Source organism: Morus notabilis, unplaced genomic scaffold, assembly GCF_000414095.1.
Source record: "Morus notabilis unplaced genomic scaffold, ASM41409v2 Scaffold205, whole genome shotgun sequence".
Lineage (NCBI taxonomy): Eukaryota > Viridiplantae > Streptophyta > Magnoliopsida > Rosales > Moraceae > Morus > Morus notabilis.
Genome location: NW_010363285.1, coordinates 836,621 through 852,384, shown reverse-complemented (window position 1 = coordinate 852,384; position 15,764 = coordinate 836,621). Strand labels below are relative to the sequence as shown.

The window sequence follows — 15,764 nt, the reverse complement described above, 5'->3', positions numbered from 1 at the left end:
AGAGAAGCTGGGTTCGCACGCGGATGAGGGCATCGGGGCTTGGGTTGCACGGTCGTGGGGATGGTAGGGGCTGGTCGCACAATGGTGGAGACGGAGGGGCGGCGGCCGGCGGGGCTACTTTTACAGATCTGAGTTTTTTTTTTCTTTTTAATTCAGGTTTTTCTCTAGCATAACTGATTTTCTAATTTTCTTATTTTGGAGGTGTTTGAATAAGATTTGATTTGGATATTTTCTTTTTATGGTTTTGAAAGTGTTTGAGCTTTTGATATGTTCTGGGGCCTGCCATTTTAGTCTGCACTTTGAGAGGTAAAGAGGAAGAATACGGTGTATTCTTTTTATTTTTTATTTTTTGTTATTAGTTTATTTATTTATTTTAATATTTAAATATTTTTATAAAATTTAATCACAATTTAATACCTTTAGTTATGTCTCGTTCATTTCACCGATTCGAGTTTTAAGTTTTAAATTTCTACAGTAAAAAACTCAAAAAATATCACATTTAATTTTTTCTGTTACAGTGAAAAATTCTCAAAAAATGTCACATCTCAACTCGAATTGAAAACTCAAATCCGCAAAGTAAATGAGGCCTAATGACATGCCACATCAACAAATTAATTATAAAATGTTTAATTTATAGATTCAGAATCATGATTTATTATTTTAATTTTTAAAATTTAAATTTTTTATGAAAGAAAAACTCTATAACTAAGAATTATAATTTAAAATTAAGAACGAACCTTTAAAATAAATATTTCATTAAAGTTATAGACGAAAGTGAATGGAGAGAGTAATTTATTAATACATTTTATGTAAATTGAGAAGTATTTTGAATCGTTAAAAAAATCAGAAGACATTTTAAAATAAAATACATAATTCAGGAGTCAATAATGAAAATAATCCTTTTTTTTTTTTAATTAGCACAACATTACTCCTAAAAACGTCAGTCCCAGAAGCTGTCATAGAAGTTAAGGATAATCAGAACCAGATATCTGTTTAGTTGTCAAAAAAGAATCAAATCTTCTCCCGAGAGCTTTAAAGAAAGAGCTCAAAAAAAAAAACCCCTTCAAGTTTTTGCTAATCTATTGGGTGTTGAACTACTTGAGCAGAACAAAATTTTTTACAAAGTTGTGTACGACAAATTGTGGACCTATACAAAGCCAAACAAGCACCTTGAAAGAATACTCTGAAATAGAACCCCCTTTATCTTCAGAAACATTTTACACCTACTAATCAGATGATCTAGGTCCAAAACAGTTTACACCCTACGCATCAGAAGATCGAAGATCTAAAGTCAGCTAATGAGAATGATTGAGAGAATCCCTGTAAAGTTCTACACGCCCCCTAATTCTGCAAGTATACCATTTTCCAGGATTTATTTATCTCCCCTATAACTTACAAGTTCCTCCAGCAACAAAACTGCAAATACATGAAGACAAACCCCTAATACACGATATTCGACCACCAAGCTTAAATTAGTCAAAAATATACATCTCCGTTGAAAATCTAACCACTCACGTGGACCCAGAGCTTGCAGTAACCCCACCACCATCTCTTAACCATTGAAGGCTCAAATTTAAGGTTCTTTGCACGTTGTCCGCTACTAATCTCAACCTTCCCTGATTAGTATCCCCAGGCGAAGATCCACTGCCTTCCACAGTCCGAGCAATCCTCTGTTTACACTTCTCCCAATCATCAACACGAAACCAGCAAGCTCGACCTCCGTGGCTGCCATCCATGCCAAGAAAAGACACATTAGGATTTTCACCGAACGAATACCTCAACCTCACAGAGACACAGTAAGGCAACCAAGCAGCGCCGCCAGCAGCATTAATGTGAGGTATGTGGGCAGGATCAAGAACAACCGTGAGTGCAAAATCAACGGAATTATGAGGTCGATCATAGTGGATATTGCTTTTAGCTACCGATGAATTCTCTGAGCTGTCATCCATGTTCAACCCAGCATGATTTTCGAGACATAATTCGATTCGTGGTTTTTGTGCGGGAGCTACATCTCCACCTTGTGCCTGAGCTAATCCTTTCTTCCATGCAATTAACTTTAAGAATTCTCTTAATACTGATATAGGTAAGGTAAGAAGAGTGATAAATGATGCGACACGAGATGCATCATAAGGCTCTGAAGCAACACGGCGACTAAAGTAATCACATATCTCTCCTATTTCAGATTGTGTTAATTCCTCTTGTGCAGTGGTTGAATTCTGCTGCTGCTGTTGCTGCTGTTGATGGTGGAATCGCTTAACACTAAGCACTTGAAGAAGCAGCTGAACTCTGTGGACACTTACAGCAAACACATATCCCCTGTAAACAGACATGCAATCAGATCCAGCAGGGGAGTCGTTATAGAAGCATGCTATGCATATGCAGTAAAAAGCACTCACAAACTTTTGCGAGGCATCTATCATCACTTGATATTACAAGACCCACTCACAAGAACACTAGTTCAACTTGAAGTTTTCACTAAACGATACAAATAGAGAAATGATCAGCAAGTATACACGTAATAATTAATGTAAATGACAGCCAGATGTCACGCCACACAAGCTAGGAACCAAAGAACGATACAACAAACTTTTTGAGAGATAAACAATGAGAATGATCACACACAAAAGAATTGGACTCTAAGACTTACCCAACAAAGAAACGCAAGGCAGGCTGCTCCTGGTCCAAATTTAGAAGTGCACCTTCATTGTCCTTCAAGATAGATCCTAGTATCTCTTTCAAAAGATCCGGTAGCTGAGCAAATAGCCATAGAACTCCTAGATACTTGAGAATACCTCTTAGCACTTTCTTAAGAGCAACAAGAGGAACCCAACCACCTCCATAACCACCATCGTCGCCAAGCCCAATAATTGCTGTATTCAATTCTCCTCTCACATGTGCAGGAACACCTGTTCCAGGTGATCTGCGTAAAGGAACCCCTGTGTTCAGAACAGCCAAATTTGAGGATCCTGGAGGAACACTTCCCATACGGTTAAAAGCAGCCACTTGGCTTCCTGCCCTTGACACTGCAGCAGTACCTGGGAGGTTGATCCTATTTCCATTGGCCGATGACAATTGTGATCCTGAAGTTTGGTTTTGATTATTTGCCAAACCCCCTGACTGCTGACTACCAACAAAACTAGGCTCTAACACATTCAATTCTTGGGCAACATGCTCCATAATGAATGGTCGAAACTGTGGACAAGGTAATGACCCTCCAACTGAAGGCCCCCCCTTGGGTGGTGTTGCCGGTTGTAACCAGACCTGATCACCAGCAAAGCAACGCATGTCCACAGCAAAGTGTTTCCTATATATGATACGTATCCAGTAGGGGCCTCGTAACACAACTGAGACATCAATAGGCAACAATGAGCTAGGAACAATTCCAGGGCCACCTCGGCTTGCAGCAGCTAACATTGCAGCCCCATGAACGCTATGATTTGCAAGAGGACCAGCAGCAGTAACTGAAGCAGGGTTCCCAATGGTACTAGAGGGACCCTGACTAACATTAGCAGTCACGCCGCTCGGTAGAAGTCCCTGGGATGCTAAGTACCCAGCTTGTTTTGGAAGAGAGGAGAGTGCTGCTGCAACCCCAGGGACCCCTGGAATAGGACCAGCTCGTGCTGGCCGAGTTGCAGCGGTAAGAGCATGCAAGGGTCCTGCGGTGAGGCGAATGCAGTCCAAAAGAGATGCAACTTCAGCTCCATTTATAAAATCTTCCAAGAACTGTAAGCAGCAGGAAACAAAAACGTAAGTATTTGCAAATCTTCATTGCAATAAATATAACATGAACCAAAAGGCAGCCTTCAAGGTGAGCATCTAGAAGAGAAGACTATGCTTATCAAGAAGAAAGAAAAGAATTCAACATTATGTTTCTCTTTAAACCCGGCATGCTGCCCGCATACAGTTTTGCATTTATGAAAAGCTTGAGCCACAAAGTAATTTATAATTGCACATTGTATGAGCAGATGACCAAGTAATGATTTTAAACAAGTTATTCCATATAAATTTCAATATAAGGGCTGTTCCCTTTGATTACAGACGAACAAATACAAGGCCCTAGTTGGCAAGATAGAAAATTTGCCTACTGGAGTCAAAAAGACCGTGGAAAGAATTTGACTAATAAACTAATGCGCAATGTAAGGGGCAACAGAGATGGTGAACCCAGAGCACAGATAGCAATAACAAGCGTCAGTATAAGAAGAATCACCAGAGCATACAATGACAAATTCCTGAAAACCTAAGACAACTAAACCAAGTAGTGCTGACAGACCAAAGACGGAAACACACAAAAAACAAACAAAAAATTAAAAAACAAAAACAAAACAAAAGGCTTTAGAGAAGGTAGTGTATTAAAGTTAATAGAGGAAGGAAATAAAAAACCTTGGTGTGTGGCCATAGTTGATCAGGAGTTACATGCATTGTGCATCCCTCTTTGCCTGATTCCCACTCAACACCAAACCGGGCCACAACACCTGATCCAAAACTGAACCACAAACTCATTAGTCCAACTGCCTCAATTCTAAATGCCCTTCTCATCTGCTCTGACAATCGGTCAACTGCATCCAAAGCACCCTTAGCTGAAAGGGGAGCTTTGACATCAGAACTTGAACTGCTTTCTTCTGCCTTCTCATCTGCCCTTACTCCAAGCAATTTCCTCATCCCAAGCGCAAACATTCTTGCATTAGAAAGCCTTTGGATATCTGCCACTAATTTCTTTATACTATTACTCTCAACAGACTGGTAGCTGAGAACAACACCTTCTGGATCATATCGGATATGAGAATCTATATCAGATGTATTGGCTATGCGAACTCCGGAGCCCCATGGTGTACTATTGCTTCCTTTCTGAAGCTCCCACAAGTCCCTGAAGTGTTGGTCATTTATCTTGACATCCCAATACATGCTTCCAGGTCTTCCAAGTCGCAAACAAATGTGTTGCCATGTATCAGCTCTGGAAAATGGTAGTCGGAACCATATTTTAGAGGAAGCACTTCTTAAACCCACTTCTTCAACATATGGAATGTCCAGCTCCTCCATCTGGCTAGTCAATCTGGCATGGTTGATACAAAGCGAACAGTGCCTGACCACATGGAGAAGAGCTGAAACATAAACGCTAGATGCCGCATTTCCTTTATTAGCTTCAGCTATAAGATTGCCATAATTGTATCCATCAGTTTTTGAAACCATGTCCATTGGCACAAGCATTTGTGACGATTTTTGAGCACGAGCAACTTCTGATATTTTTCTTCTCTTACAAAATCCTTTAGTTTCTACACCTTTAAGTGATGGAATCAAATTCAGCATATCTGAAACTGTACGCTTTCGAGGATTCTTTTCATGTTTTGAAAGAACATCATAACTAGGGCTTCGGCACACTGCATAATCCAACGCCTGGGCTGAAAACAGTATATATTTTACTAGTCATATACCGTCAATTAGAGATGATACACATACACACACGCGTATAAAACTAACAAATTCCACTTAATATAGAGACATACAGATAAGATGTCTTACATACGGGAGTTGCACATGAGCTTGATCCGGCAACCTTGGAAGATCCAGCTAGAGGACCAGAAGGTGAGATTCTGGGTCCATTAGCTTTCACAGTTGAACCAGAGACTCGAGGGCCAGTGGGTAGGGGTGGAGATAAGAGTTGAGACAACCTTCCATATATTGCATCCTTTGAAGAATCATTTAGCAATCTCAGTTGATCTTCATCCATAGAAGTACAAGAACCAAACTCAGCAGACTGTGGAGACCTAAGCGAAGGCAAATCCTGCTCAGACTTTGAAGCAGATAGCTTTGTACCAGCAACACCCCTTCCTGGGATGGATGACAACGAACCAAGAGAATTGGTCTGCACTGAGCCCTTCAAATTGCTTGGAGAATGTAAGGAGGCAGCATAAGACGAAGCTCCACTTGAAACTTTTGCAAAATTGCTTATCTGTGATGTTTGCAAAGTTCCCTCCCATTTAGGAGAGGCTGTTCCAGCTTTTATGGCATGAAGATTGACAGGTACCGAGCCAAAACGAGAAGATGCATTAAAAGGAGAAGAAACATTCTGCATAGATGGTCCTCTCTCAAGTTCAAATACTTCATCAACAACAGATGAGAAACTTGATGGAGGGCCTCCTGCAATCTGCATAGAACCCTCAAGGCTAAGATCTGAAAGAAGACCACTTTCAGAAATCCGATTAGTGCCCCCAGCACTAGGCAAAAAGGAATGTGTTTTTCCCCACTCTAGCAAGCTCAACGTCATTTCATCTTCAAGCATCTGCATCTGGCCAATGTCAATTTTCTTAATACGTGTCACTTGATTTAGGTTACTAAAAGAAGGAACCTTTCCGGGCAGTTCTGACTGAGTCTCTAGCATTTTAAAAACGGGTTTGAAATCCTTATCAAGTTGCATAAGCAGAAAATAAGAACTCCCACAGTCTGGAAATCCCAGCAGTAACATAGCTGAACCGTTCAAAATGTTCTTGGGCAACTTAACTGCAGGCAATCCATGTTCATAAACCTGCAAAAAAAAACTTTATTGACTTATTCACGTATACCACGTAGACCAGAGCATAAATCAATAATTCAGCATCCTGTAAATAATATTCTTGAAATCAGTATAAATAGACACTCACCTCAAGGCCCAAAAATCTGCTGATGGATGCAAATAAGTGCAAAATACTTTTGCTTCTCAAGCTTATGAAAACGTCAGCCGCATTCATACTTCCTTGATTCAGAGCATCTTCACATTCTAGCAATGCTGATGATTCGATAATATTCTGCGATGATTGGAGAAGATACCGACCAGTCCTACAAGTAAATGGCTTAAGTAAGAGCTAGAATCTAAAACAATAGTCCACCACAGTAAAATGTAAGTGGTAGACTTCTTAGAAAGAAAAATAAAAATCGAAGGAAGATCATGAAAAGACATTAATTACGCAACCCTTGACAGGTAGATCACAGGTCCAAATACTTCCCAGCTCCTTACATTGTGGAGTGGACATTTCAGAAACAAAATTAAGTCTTCTAAGTTCTAATATGAAAGAGAACTCAGAAACTTCTACCATTTTCTAACTAACAAGTATTGGCTCTAATACTTCTTTTTTAATATAAGTATACAATAAGAATAATGAAGTTGCCATTAGGTCATACTTTAAGGAAGGCATGAGCACACATATAAAGAAATCCATCAAATAATAAAGACCTCGCATTGCATGGGAAAAAAAATACCTTATGTTTATTCCCAGGGTAAAAAATGACGAACCATATGCACGCACACGTAATACTTCCAGTCCTTCTTCGTATTCTCTAGCATTGGCCTTATAATCTTTCTGCAAAAGCAGAAAAGCAAAATGTAACCATTAAGCATTGGCCCCTCACATAAAAGAAAGTCTAATAGCACAAAAAAAAAAAAAAACCCATGCAACTAAAAAAGGGAAAACATAAATTAAGAACCTTTTTAGAATCGATGTCAACTTCGTCCACACACGACTGAATAACAACATCACCTGCAGCTCGACAAAGCTGAACATTTTTCCCAAGGACTTTCTGGATTTCAAGGAGTCTAGTGTACCTATTACAACATATAGCTCTTAGCAGCAACTTCTCAACGTCAATACAACTTTGGTCAAGTGAAAACTCTGCCTCCTTCCCAGTTAATGGATCGATGACAAATGTACTATGAACACACTTTATCTGCAGATCTGATCCTGGTTCAATTTTTATAAATGGGCATGATCCTGAGTCAGGCACACCAGTATTTTTATCAAAATCTAACCAGTATATAATTTTTAACCCTGGAGTACGAAGACCAGATGTATCAGCTTCTCCATCTTGATTTATTTGTGAAGAACCAGTACTTCCCCCATGACCCATGCTTCCATCAGAGATGAGCTCAAATTTAATTGCATCTCTCCATCTCCCTTGTCGAAGAGCCTGTACTTGCCTAATGACAGTGTCCATAACAAGTGCAACACAGAGCTCATGAAGAACTGAGTATAATGTTATGAAGGGATTTTCTGCAGCAGCCATTCTGCGCTCTAAATCATCTCCAAGTGCATGCCGTCGCAATTCCTCCAACTTTATGAGTCCACTTCTCTCACCAACAAGTAGCTCCAAATGTAATATTCTCCACAAGGATAGGTGTCCACGGTATCCAAGAGTGACTAAAACCTTAAATTCTCCATTGATACGAAACAGTGCAGTACCGTCTGAAACTTTGACTTCAGAAATTTCTTTTGGGAGTGAAACTTCCAAGAGTTTAGACCTTACTAGCGTGTCCAATTTTTTCAAAGCTGGTTGCTGCTCATCCTCGTTTAATGTGCTTTGCATTCCCACATCTTCTATACATTTAGGCAAACGCTGATAAGAACCTGTTAGAAGAACTTCAATGGCAGATGGAACATCATAAACCGGAGCCCGAGCTTGTTGCAGTCCTTCATGCATAAAAAATAACGAATCTGCAGCTTGAGTGAAACAAGTATCATGACTCGACAAAGTGGACGCAAGCTGCTGACAGTACTGTATCAAAGGAACCTGCAAATCAAATGGCAAGAATAATCAAATAAACCTTTCAATCTAATCTCATAAATACTACCTACAAAAGTGAAAAATGAGATGCCTATTCGTTCGGTATTCATGCCCTAGTCTCCCTCCAATCCGCTTCATATACAATTTCTCCTTACACGTCTGACTGGCATCATCTTGTTTCCAATAAAATTATGGTGAATAACATTAATTCGGTCCATCTTAGACGTTCATAACTTCAAACATAGTATGAAAATTCTAAATTTATAAATTTATCCACTTTTCCAAAATCTAGATCGCAAGTCATCTTAGCCCCAAACAAACACCTAAGAGGCAAAAGCTACTCCAAGTGACAAAATTGCTCGTCCAAACCCCCCATAACTAATACCAAACCTCCACTCCAAACATCCGAAAGCAAGAAAGAAACAAACTACGCTGAGAATATCCATATCTTCCCATGTCAACCAGCTTCCGAGCACGGGCAATCCCGACCGCTCAAGTCCCCAAATCCAAATATACATTCTTTCAATTAAACGAACTAAATTCAAATCTTCCACCCCATAAAAACCCTAAATTTTCATTCACCGGCAAGAAAATCCAAAAAAGGGGCCTAAAAGGCGCGATTTTTGAAGTCCCAATTGACATGTGAGCGAAAACGCCGAAACCATCCAGGTCCAATACATGAAAACACCGTGCGAAAAGATAGAAAAGGAGCAAGAAAGCGGAGGTTCGGACCTGTTGACACCATTTGGCGAGGACATTGAGGCGGAGCATGCGCTGCTGGGTCTTGACGAGGTACTTGAGGATGTTAATCTTCTTCTCGGAATCGGATTGGTCGGAATCCCTGGATTTCTCGACGAGCTCCTTGAGGGAGAGGTAGGATTCCTCGGCGGCACGGCCGACCAGGGTGGAGAACTCCACCGTCTGTTGCCCTAGCTCGGCGGCCATTGATTGAGGATGCAAAGGACGGACGGACGGAGCTCGAGGATCTAGCAATACAGGCCAGACATGGAAGCTAGGGTTAGGGGAAATTCGAACAGCAACGGAATCGGAGAAGAGTGAAGAAGAGCTCTTTCAGCTCCCTCTCTCTCTCGCAATGTTTGTGTTCGCGTCGATTCCCTGGATTTTTTAGCGTTCTAGAGAGAGAAACAGAAAATTCGAAGAGAGAGAGAGGGAGAGTGAGAGAATTGAGGAGGAAGGAATGGATGGGTCCTACTCATAGAGTTTAACTTGCCACGTGGCGATGTACAGTAAGGATTCACTATTTTTTTTTTTTTCTAAAAGAAGAAAAAAAAAAGGGGGAGGATTGTGCATGGCGATTGGCGACTACATCTACATGATAAAAATTAACAATGTAATAACAGGAAATTTTACGGGTGACAAACAAATTGTGGACATTTGATTCACGTATTCAGAATTATAATTTAAAATTATTTTTAATTTATGTATTTTTTTATGATAAAAAATATTGTAACGAATCACAAATCATAATTCGAACCATATCACGAATCTTCATACCAAACACCCTCAGGTTCGTTTGATATGAGAGTTCAAATTAGGGTGATTCTAGTTTTGAATTTAGAACCATAACCATAATTCATTATTTTGGGTCCAAATCATAGTTCTGAAACTATAACGAGAATAGAAGGTTTGAACCACCCAAAATTAAGGGGGAGTGGTTTTAGAATCATGGGTGATTTATGGTTTAAAACATCACATTAGGGTTTAAACCTTGAATCAGAATCATCATAAATGTTTGGTTCATGGATTCAAAACCATTCTCGTTTTACGTGTATTTTTTGTGAGAGAAAAATAATGTAGAAAACTATGAATCATGATTCAAAATCAGAGACGAATACAGAAAACAATAGAGGGTGAGTCAAATCATAATCATTTTTTATTTTTTGTAAATAAACATTGATTCTGAATCACAATCATAGTTCCGGGTTCAAAACCCTTATACCAAACAATACCTAAAACAAAATTTTAAAAGATTTGGAAATGATGGTGCATGTCCATTATTGCAAGTTTTAGGGCCCGTTTGTTTCTTGTGTTTAAACTCGTGATTTTAATTATGTTACAGTGTTTTCATCTCATAAAAAAATGGAATTTCAAATACGAGAATCAAAAATCACTTATTTGAACGCATGAACCAAACAAGCCTTAAGAATTTAATATCTACTTTACTATGTACATACTATGTACAAATCCATGATTCCTCATTGAAGCCCTTAATTAGAATTAATGCTGCAAAACAACAAAAAGATAGTGTTCTAATTGTTAATTGTTGTTGACGTATAAAAGATGATATTTTTCTAGTACATACTGAAAAATTGAACTATCAAAAGGTTACATTTTTATTAGTTAAATATGTATTAAAAATTATATATTCTTTATTTTTTTTGTAATATTATGTGATTTTGATAAAATTTAATAGAAAGAAATGGGCTTTACCATTAGGAAGGTCCTCCCATACCCATAAAAGAAATATAGGGCGTGTTTGAAATTCGTTCTAAAATAATTTTATTTTTTGTATGAAAATAAAAATGAAAACGTTTTCAATCTCAGAGAAAATTCATTTTTGAAAATGCATTTGGTAGTTTTATCAAGAAATTATTTTCAATATAAAAAAAATTCATTAATGTCTTTCTTTCTCTCTGCTCGAAAGAGGAGAAAACGAAAATAAAAAATGAGAAACGACTAAATATCGTTTTTCATTTATCTCTCATTTTACACTAAACCAACAAATTATTTTCATTTATGTTTTTTGTTTTTATTGCGCCAAACGCCGTTTTAGAAACTTTTTTATTTTTTCTTTCTTAAAAAACGTGAAAAATAAAAACGGGATCAATTCCAAACACGGCCATAGACTTTCCCCCTCATAATTAATCACTCCAGCATAGATCTTAAATACTCTGCTTTTACCAAAGTATATGTCTATAGATCTTCGATATATACAGTAACCATGTTATTTATACCCACACAAAAACTTCATAGGCTACATATGGTTGCCAGCCAGATTACGGGAGCAGAGAGTATTCTGATGTCATAATAGAAGTTACATAATAACACTTTTCTTCCGCTTATCGTGATCCTTTTGCTGATTATACTCGTATTTTAAGAGTAACTAAGGTCACTGACTCACTGTTTGCCTTCTAGTTTCCTCGATCGTATATGCATTTACTCTTTAGAGCCTCGGAAAGTGAAACTGAAACACAGAACCCAGATGGGTTGTGTTCCCGTCTAGATGGCCCGTAGACATAGCCCAAACGACAACGCCCATTAAAATATCACGGGCCAAGACTCTTAGGGCCTATGATGACAAAAGGCAAGATATGCCACCGTTCATGTATATAATTACGGGAGAAAGAATGAGATGAACTAAAATTAATAAGCTAATAGTTTATATAAGTTAATAAATAGACTAAATTATTATTTTTGTCTATAATTTTTCTGGTTATGAACCATAACTTGACAAGTTATTGTCCATAACTTGTCTGGCTATAAATCATAACTTGATAAGTTTGTCCATAACTTATCTGGTTATGAACAATAATTTGACAAATTATGGCCTATTAATTTCTATAACTACAAATTGGCCTATATACTTTCTTAAGCTTTTCATATTGGCCTATTTTCTATTATTTTCCATAATTCATTTATGTCTTGAAAATAAAATTATGCAAAAAATGTCGTGTTATGACATTTAAAATACAACTAAATTATTATTATTATTATTTTTATTTTTATACTAAGAAACGACAGTAATCGCCGGTGACGGTGGATATCCTGCAATGGTACTTAGAGATAACCTAGCATGATACTATATTGGTAACCGCATGGCGTTTAGAGGTATAGGGTCTTGATAAGTATTTCACTATGACATTTGGCCTGCGGAGAAAGAAAACAAATATCTTTTAGAATGCATGGTTTGAATTTTTACTTTTTATTATTAATTTATAATTTTTTTAGTTAAATAATTATATTAATCAAAAAGGTATCATCAAGAATAAAAGATAAAAATTTAAACTTACACTCTAAAAATAATTAAGCAAAAATTGTTTTTTTGACACCGTATCATGTTATGATACTAGAAATTCTGGCATTATTCTACCATGATAGTTAGAGACATCTCGTCGCGTCCCATGATATTAAAAATTCCAACAATCAGTAACAGCTAGTCAGTTGGTGTCGTACCATAATACCTTATTATCGTCGATCGACGATCCTTGGTATTTTAGCATTGCTGGTATTGATTGTGGCTCATGGCTATCACCAACTTTTTCATCGTAATACTTCAAAAATCACCATATATAACTTAAAAATCATGAAAAAGTCAACTAGCATACAAACATAAGAGAATTGATAATGAAAAGTTTTTTGCAAAAAAAACAAACTTTTCGTGAGGCATTTTTTTTTTTTAGTTTTACTTTAAAGTTTCCATATATTTCCGGTTTTTGTTATATAATTATTTAAATCCCACTGCTGCATAGTTTTTCACGTAATAGACTAATAGGATTTCAGTTGAACAATTTAACCTGGCAAAATTTCAATAATGGAGCCAATCAATAAAAGCGACAATATTGATATTTATCCGAGACGGTAACTTTTGTTATCACAACCATATTTAATATATATATATATATATATATATATATATCGATATGTTGTAAAAAAAAAAAAAAAAGGTCAATGCTGTTAAATTCGTGACTAGTTTGACCATCCGGTTGGAGCAATTTTTATCAAAATTTCTTGATCAATATAATCTGATCCAAAACAGTGTTGTGAGCCAACACGTCTTCCTTGTTTCGGTCTCGCAAAATATACAAGGGTACCTCTTTTTATGTTTGATGAATAGAAAACTCTTTGCAAAAATTATGCAGGTAAGATCCAGTATGTGTTATTTGGTGGATCGAAATTAATTAATCAAATTGCTCTTTAATAATTGTAAAATGAAAGAGTTATAATTTCACTTTTTGCCTTCAAACTACGTTATTCATCCCACTTCCACTCTTGAATTTTAAAATATTATAAAATATTAATGCATCATAAGCTATGTTTTTTGTCTCATATTTGAGGCAAAAATAACTAACATCTCAATGGAATCAATTGTGTGATACTCACATGCTTAGTTAATAAGGTCATTTTAAACAAATCACACCTAAGTAAATTTAAAATTAAAAATAAAAACAATTATGACGAAACGATGTATGTAAGGGCGAAATTTCTTTAAATTCATCCTGATAAAGAGATCTGTTTAAAATACTTTTCATTAATAAATAATGTGAGATTCACTAGGTTGATTCCGTCGAATCTTTTAATTTTTGTGATTGAAGGGCCAAACAAGGACAAAAGACGTAGTTTGGAGTGTAATTTATGATGTCTTAAAATTCGCAAGTCAAAATAGAACAAAAGATGCCGGAGCTAAAAAGTGAGATTTAGAATAGAATGATAAAATAGCGTGAAATTTGTAACGTATCATTAATCCGATGGATCATAGATCAGGTTAATTAACACGTGCCAAATGCAAGATAACTTTCTCACAATATTGAAGCAATATTAGAAATTACAAACTCAAAGTTTGCCTTTTTCTTTTCTTTTTTCCTTCTATGTACAGTTGAGTTCGGAGATCGGATATATACATATGATCATCAACAAAATACACAGGGCCTTTCTTTGCATTAAAAAAAATATATTTTTTTCTTTGTCCTGTAGAGAACATATTAATTCCTGTGCCAAACTTTCCGCTGCTATTCCGCAACAAAACATCAAAGATCTGAAGGTTATATTTCTTCACCGACAGCCCAAGCTCAAGTGTTAACCCCTTTGGTTACCATGACAAATTATATCCGATGATCATGAATCACACGGCACAGCCCAAGCCTCTAGCTTCCGAGCCTTTCATGATTCTCAGCTTATTGCATGAAGAAATGAACATTCTGTACACAAAGATAAGTTCAAAGAAAAATTAGCTTAAATATCTAAAATGGGCAATAAGACTAATTATAGGAAATTATTTATTAAAAAAAAAAAAAAAAAAAAAAGAGTCCAAATTTAATACTTACTCCCAAGGAACATCGCCAACCAACATCCAATCTCCATCTTTGTCCTCATAAGTAGGCACAAATTCTGAGCCATTGTAGCCTTGTCTCTCGCAATATTGGCCAACTTTGAACTTGAACATGTCTTCCAAGGCCTTAAGAAGCTCAGGATATCCCTTGTACACCTTCAAATCCATTTTTCTCAAGTATGGTGCTCCATCCATGCTAACTTTCACATAAATCCCGCTCGCTTCGGCTTCTGCATTCGTCTTCTTTGCTTGGAAGCAGTTTTTCCGGTATGACCTCACCGGTGGCCACCCCACAACTTGTGCCCTACACATATTTTGTAACACATGCCAATATTTAGTCAATCTTCATCAATTCATACGCAGAAATCATTAAAACAAAAAGAAAATATTGATGAATTTCGTGAGAATATTTGCTTACTTTGTAGGTGGAGCGTTTTCTCGGTCGTCATTACTAAATTTCTTGGCATCCGGGGTGGTGTTGTTAGTAGATTTAGGTTCTTCATTTGTGTCGTTTGCCAAAGCTCTCTTGTTGCCTCTTGCGCATCCTGGTAATCCAAGCGTAAGCTCTGTGGCTTTGAGATCGTCTTTCGCAAACATTGCCATGTGATCTTCTTGACAAATTATTTCCTTTTCTTTTCCTCTTCTGTAAATCTTTGACGCTTTCCAACTTTCAGAACAATATATTTGATCTCTGTGTGTATGTATTCCGGTGTTGAGAGGTTGAGAGAATGTGTGATGCACCTAAACGAATTCCAAACCTATTTTATAGAAGAAAGTAAGACAAAGGAAAATGATAATAATAATAATTATAATAATAACATTTTCTAAGTAATACACTGCTACTGCCTATGGCGCGTGGACTATAGTACTGAAACAGAAAAAGGCCAAGTTTTAAGAGAAAGTAGAGGCTACGTGCTAATAGAGAGAGTGAGAATAGCATTTTTTAGCTTTTTTTATGTTTTATTATTATTATTTTTTGGGTATTAATTTACATGGTATAGAATTGTGATGTGCATGAATTTGGACATAGGAGCTAATTGTGTTTGTCCCAAAAACAGGACAGTTGAGGAACTTGTCCTTACATTATGGGGACAAAGGTGGGACAAGCCCTAAGCCGGCCATATTGAAGACCGGACTGGTTCCTCTAATCGGACGAGGTACATTTGAT

The 15,764-nt window shown here is 37.1% G+C and overlaps 2 protein-coding genes across 3 annotated transcripts; both read right to left on the bottom strand.

The window, feature by feature from the left end:
- Positions 1-951: 951 nt before the first annotated feature.
- LOC21407315 (mediator of RNA polymerase II transcription subunit 14) lies at positions 952-9,695 on the bottom strand. 2 transcript variants are annotated; one of them, XM_024169441.1, is made up of 8 exons: positions 9,262-9,695; positions 7,456-8,535; positions 7,231-7,331; positions 6,636-6,810; positions 5,518-6,520; positions 4,381-5,417; positions 2,648-3,723; positions 952-2,316 (listed from the first exon to the last, which is right to left on the bottom strand). In XM_024169441.1, the coding sequence occupies exons 1-8, from the start codon at positions 9,472-9,474 to the stop codon at positions 1,512-1,514; spliced, it is 5,490 nt and encodes a 1,829-aa protein (XP_024025209.1). In that variant the 5' UTR covers positions 9,475-9,695; the 3' UTR covers positions 952-1,511. The 2 variants fall into 2 exon arrangements, with proteins under 2 accessions (XP_024025209.1, XP_024025210.1); XM_024169442.1 differs by having other exon boundaries at positions 4,381-5,396.
- Positions 9,696-14,049: 4,354 nt separating this feature from the next.
- On the bottom strand, positions 14,050-15,315 carry LOC21407314 (auxin-responsive protein IAA4). The gene is made up of 3 exons (XM_010103991.2): positions 15,015-15,315; positions 14,592-14,900; positions 14,050-14,465 (listed from the first exon to the last, which is right to left on the bottom strand). Exons 1-3 carry the CDS (start codon positions 15,197-15,199, stop codon positions 14,390-14,392), a joined length of 570 nt encoding a protein of 189 aa, XP_010102293.1. The 5' UTR covers positions 15,200-15,315; the 3' UTR covers positions 14,050-14,389.
- Between the last annotated feature and the right edge of the window lie 449 nt (positions 15,316-15,764).

What these genes read in the sequence shown, in the direction of transcription:
- LOC21407315 (XM_024169441.1), bottom strand. Translation starts at nt 9,474, where the DNA reads ATGGCCGCCGAGCTAGGGCAACAGACGGTGGAGTTCTCCACCCTGGTC. An exon ending in CTCATGTGCAACTCCCGTAT is followed by an intron (nt 5,418 to 5,517) that starts GTAAGACATCTT and finishes GTATATGACTAG; the next exon opens with TAAAATATATACTGTTTTCA. An exon ending in GCCTTGCGTTTCTTTGTTGG is followed by an intron (nt 2,317 to 2,647) that starts GTAAGTCTTAGA and finishes GTCTGTTTACAG; the next exon opens with GGGATATGTGTTTGCTGTAA.
- LOC21407314 (XM_010103991.2), bottom strand. Translation starts at nt 15,199, where the DNA reads ATGGCAATGTTTGCGAAAGACGATCTCAAAGCCACAGAGCTTACGCTT. An exon ending in GAAAACGCTCCACCTACAAA is followed by an intron (nt 14,901 to 15,014) that starts GTAAGCAAATAT and finishes AAATATGTGTAG; the next exon opens with GGCACAAGTTGTGGGGTGGC. An exon ending in GTTGGCGATGTTCCTTGGGA is followed by an intron (nt 14,466 to 14,591) that starts GTAAGTATTAAA and finishes CTTTGTGTACAG; the next exon opens with AATGTTCATTTCTTCATGCA.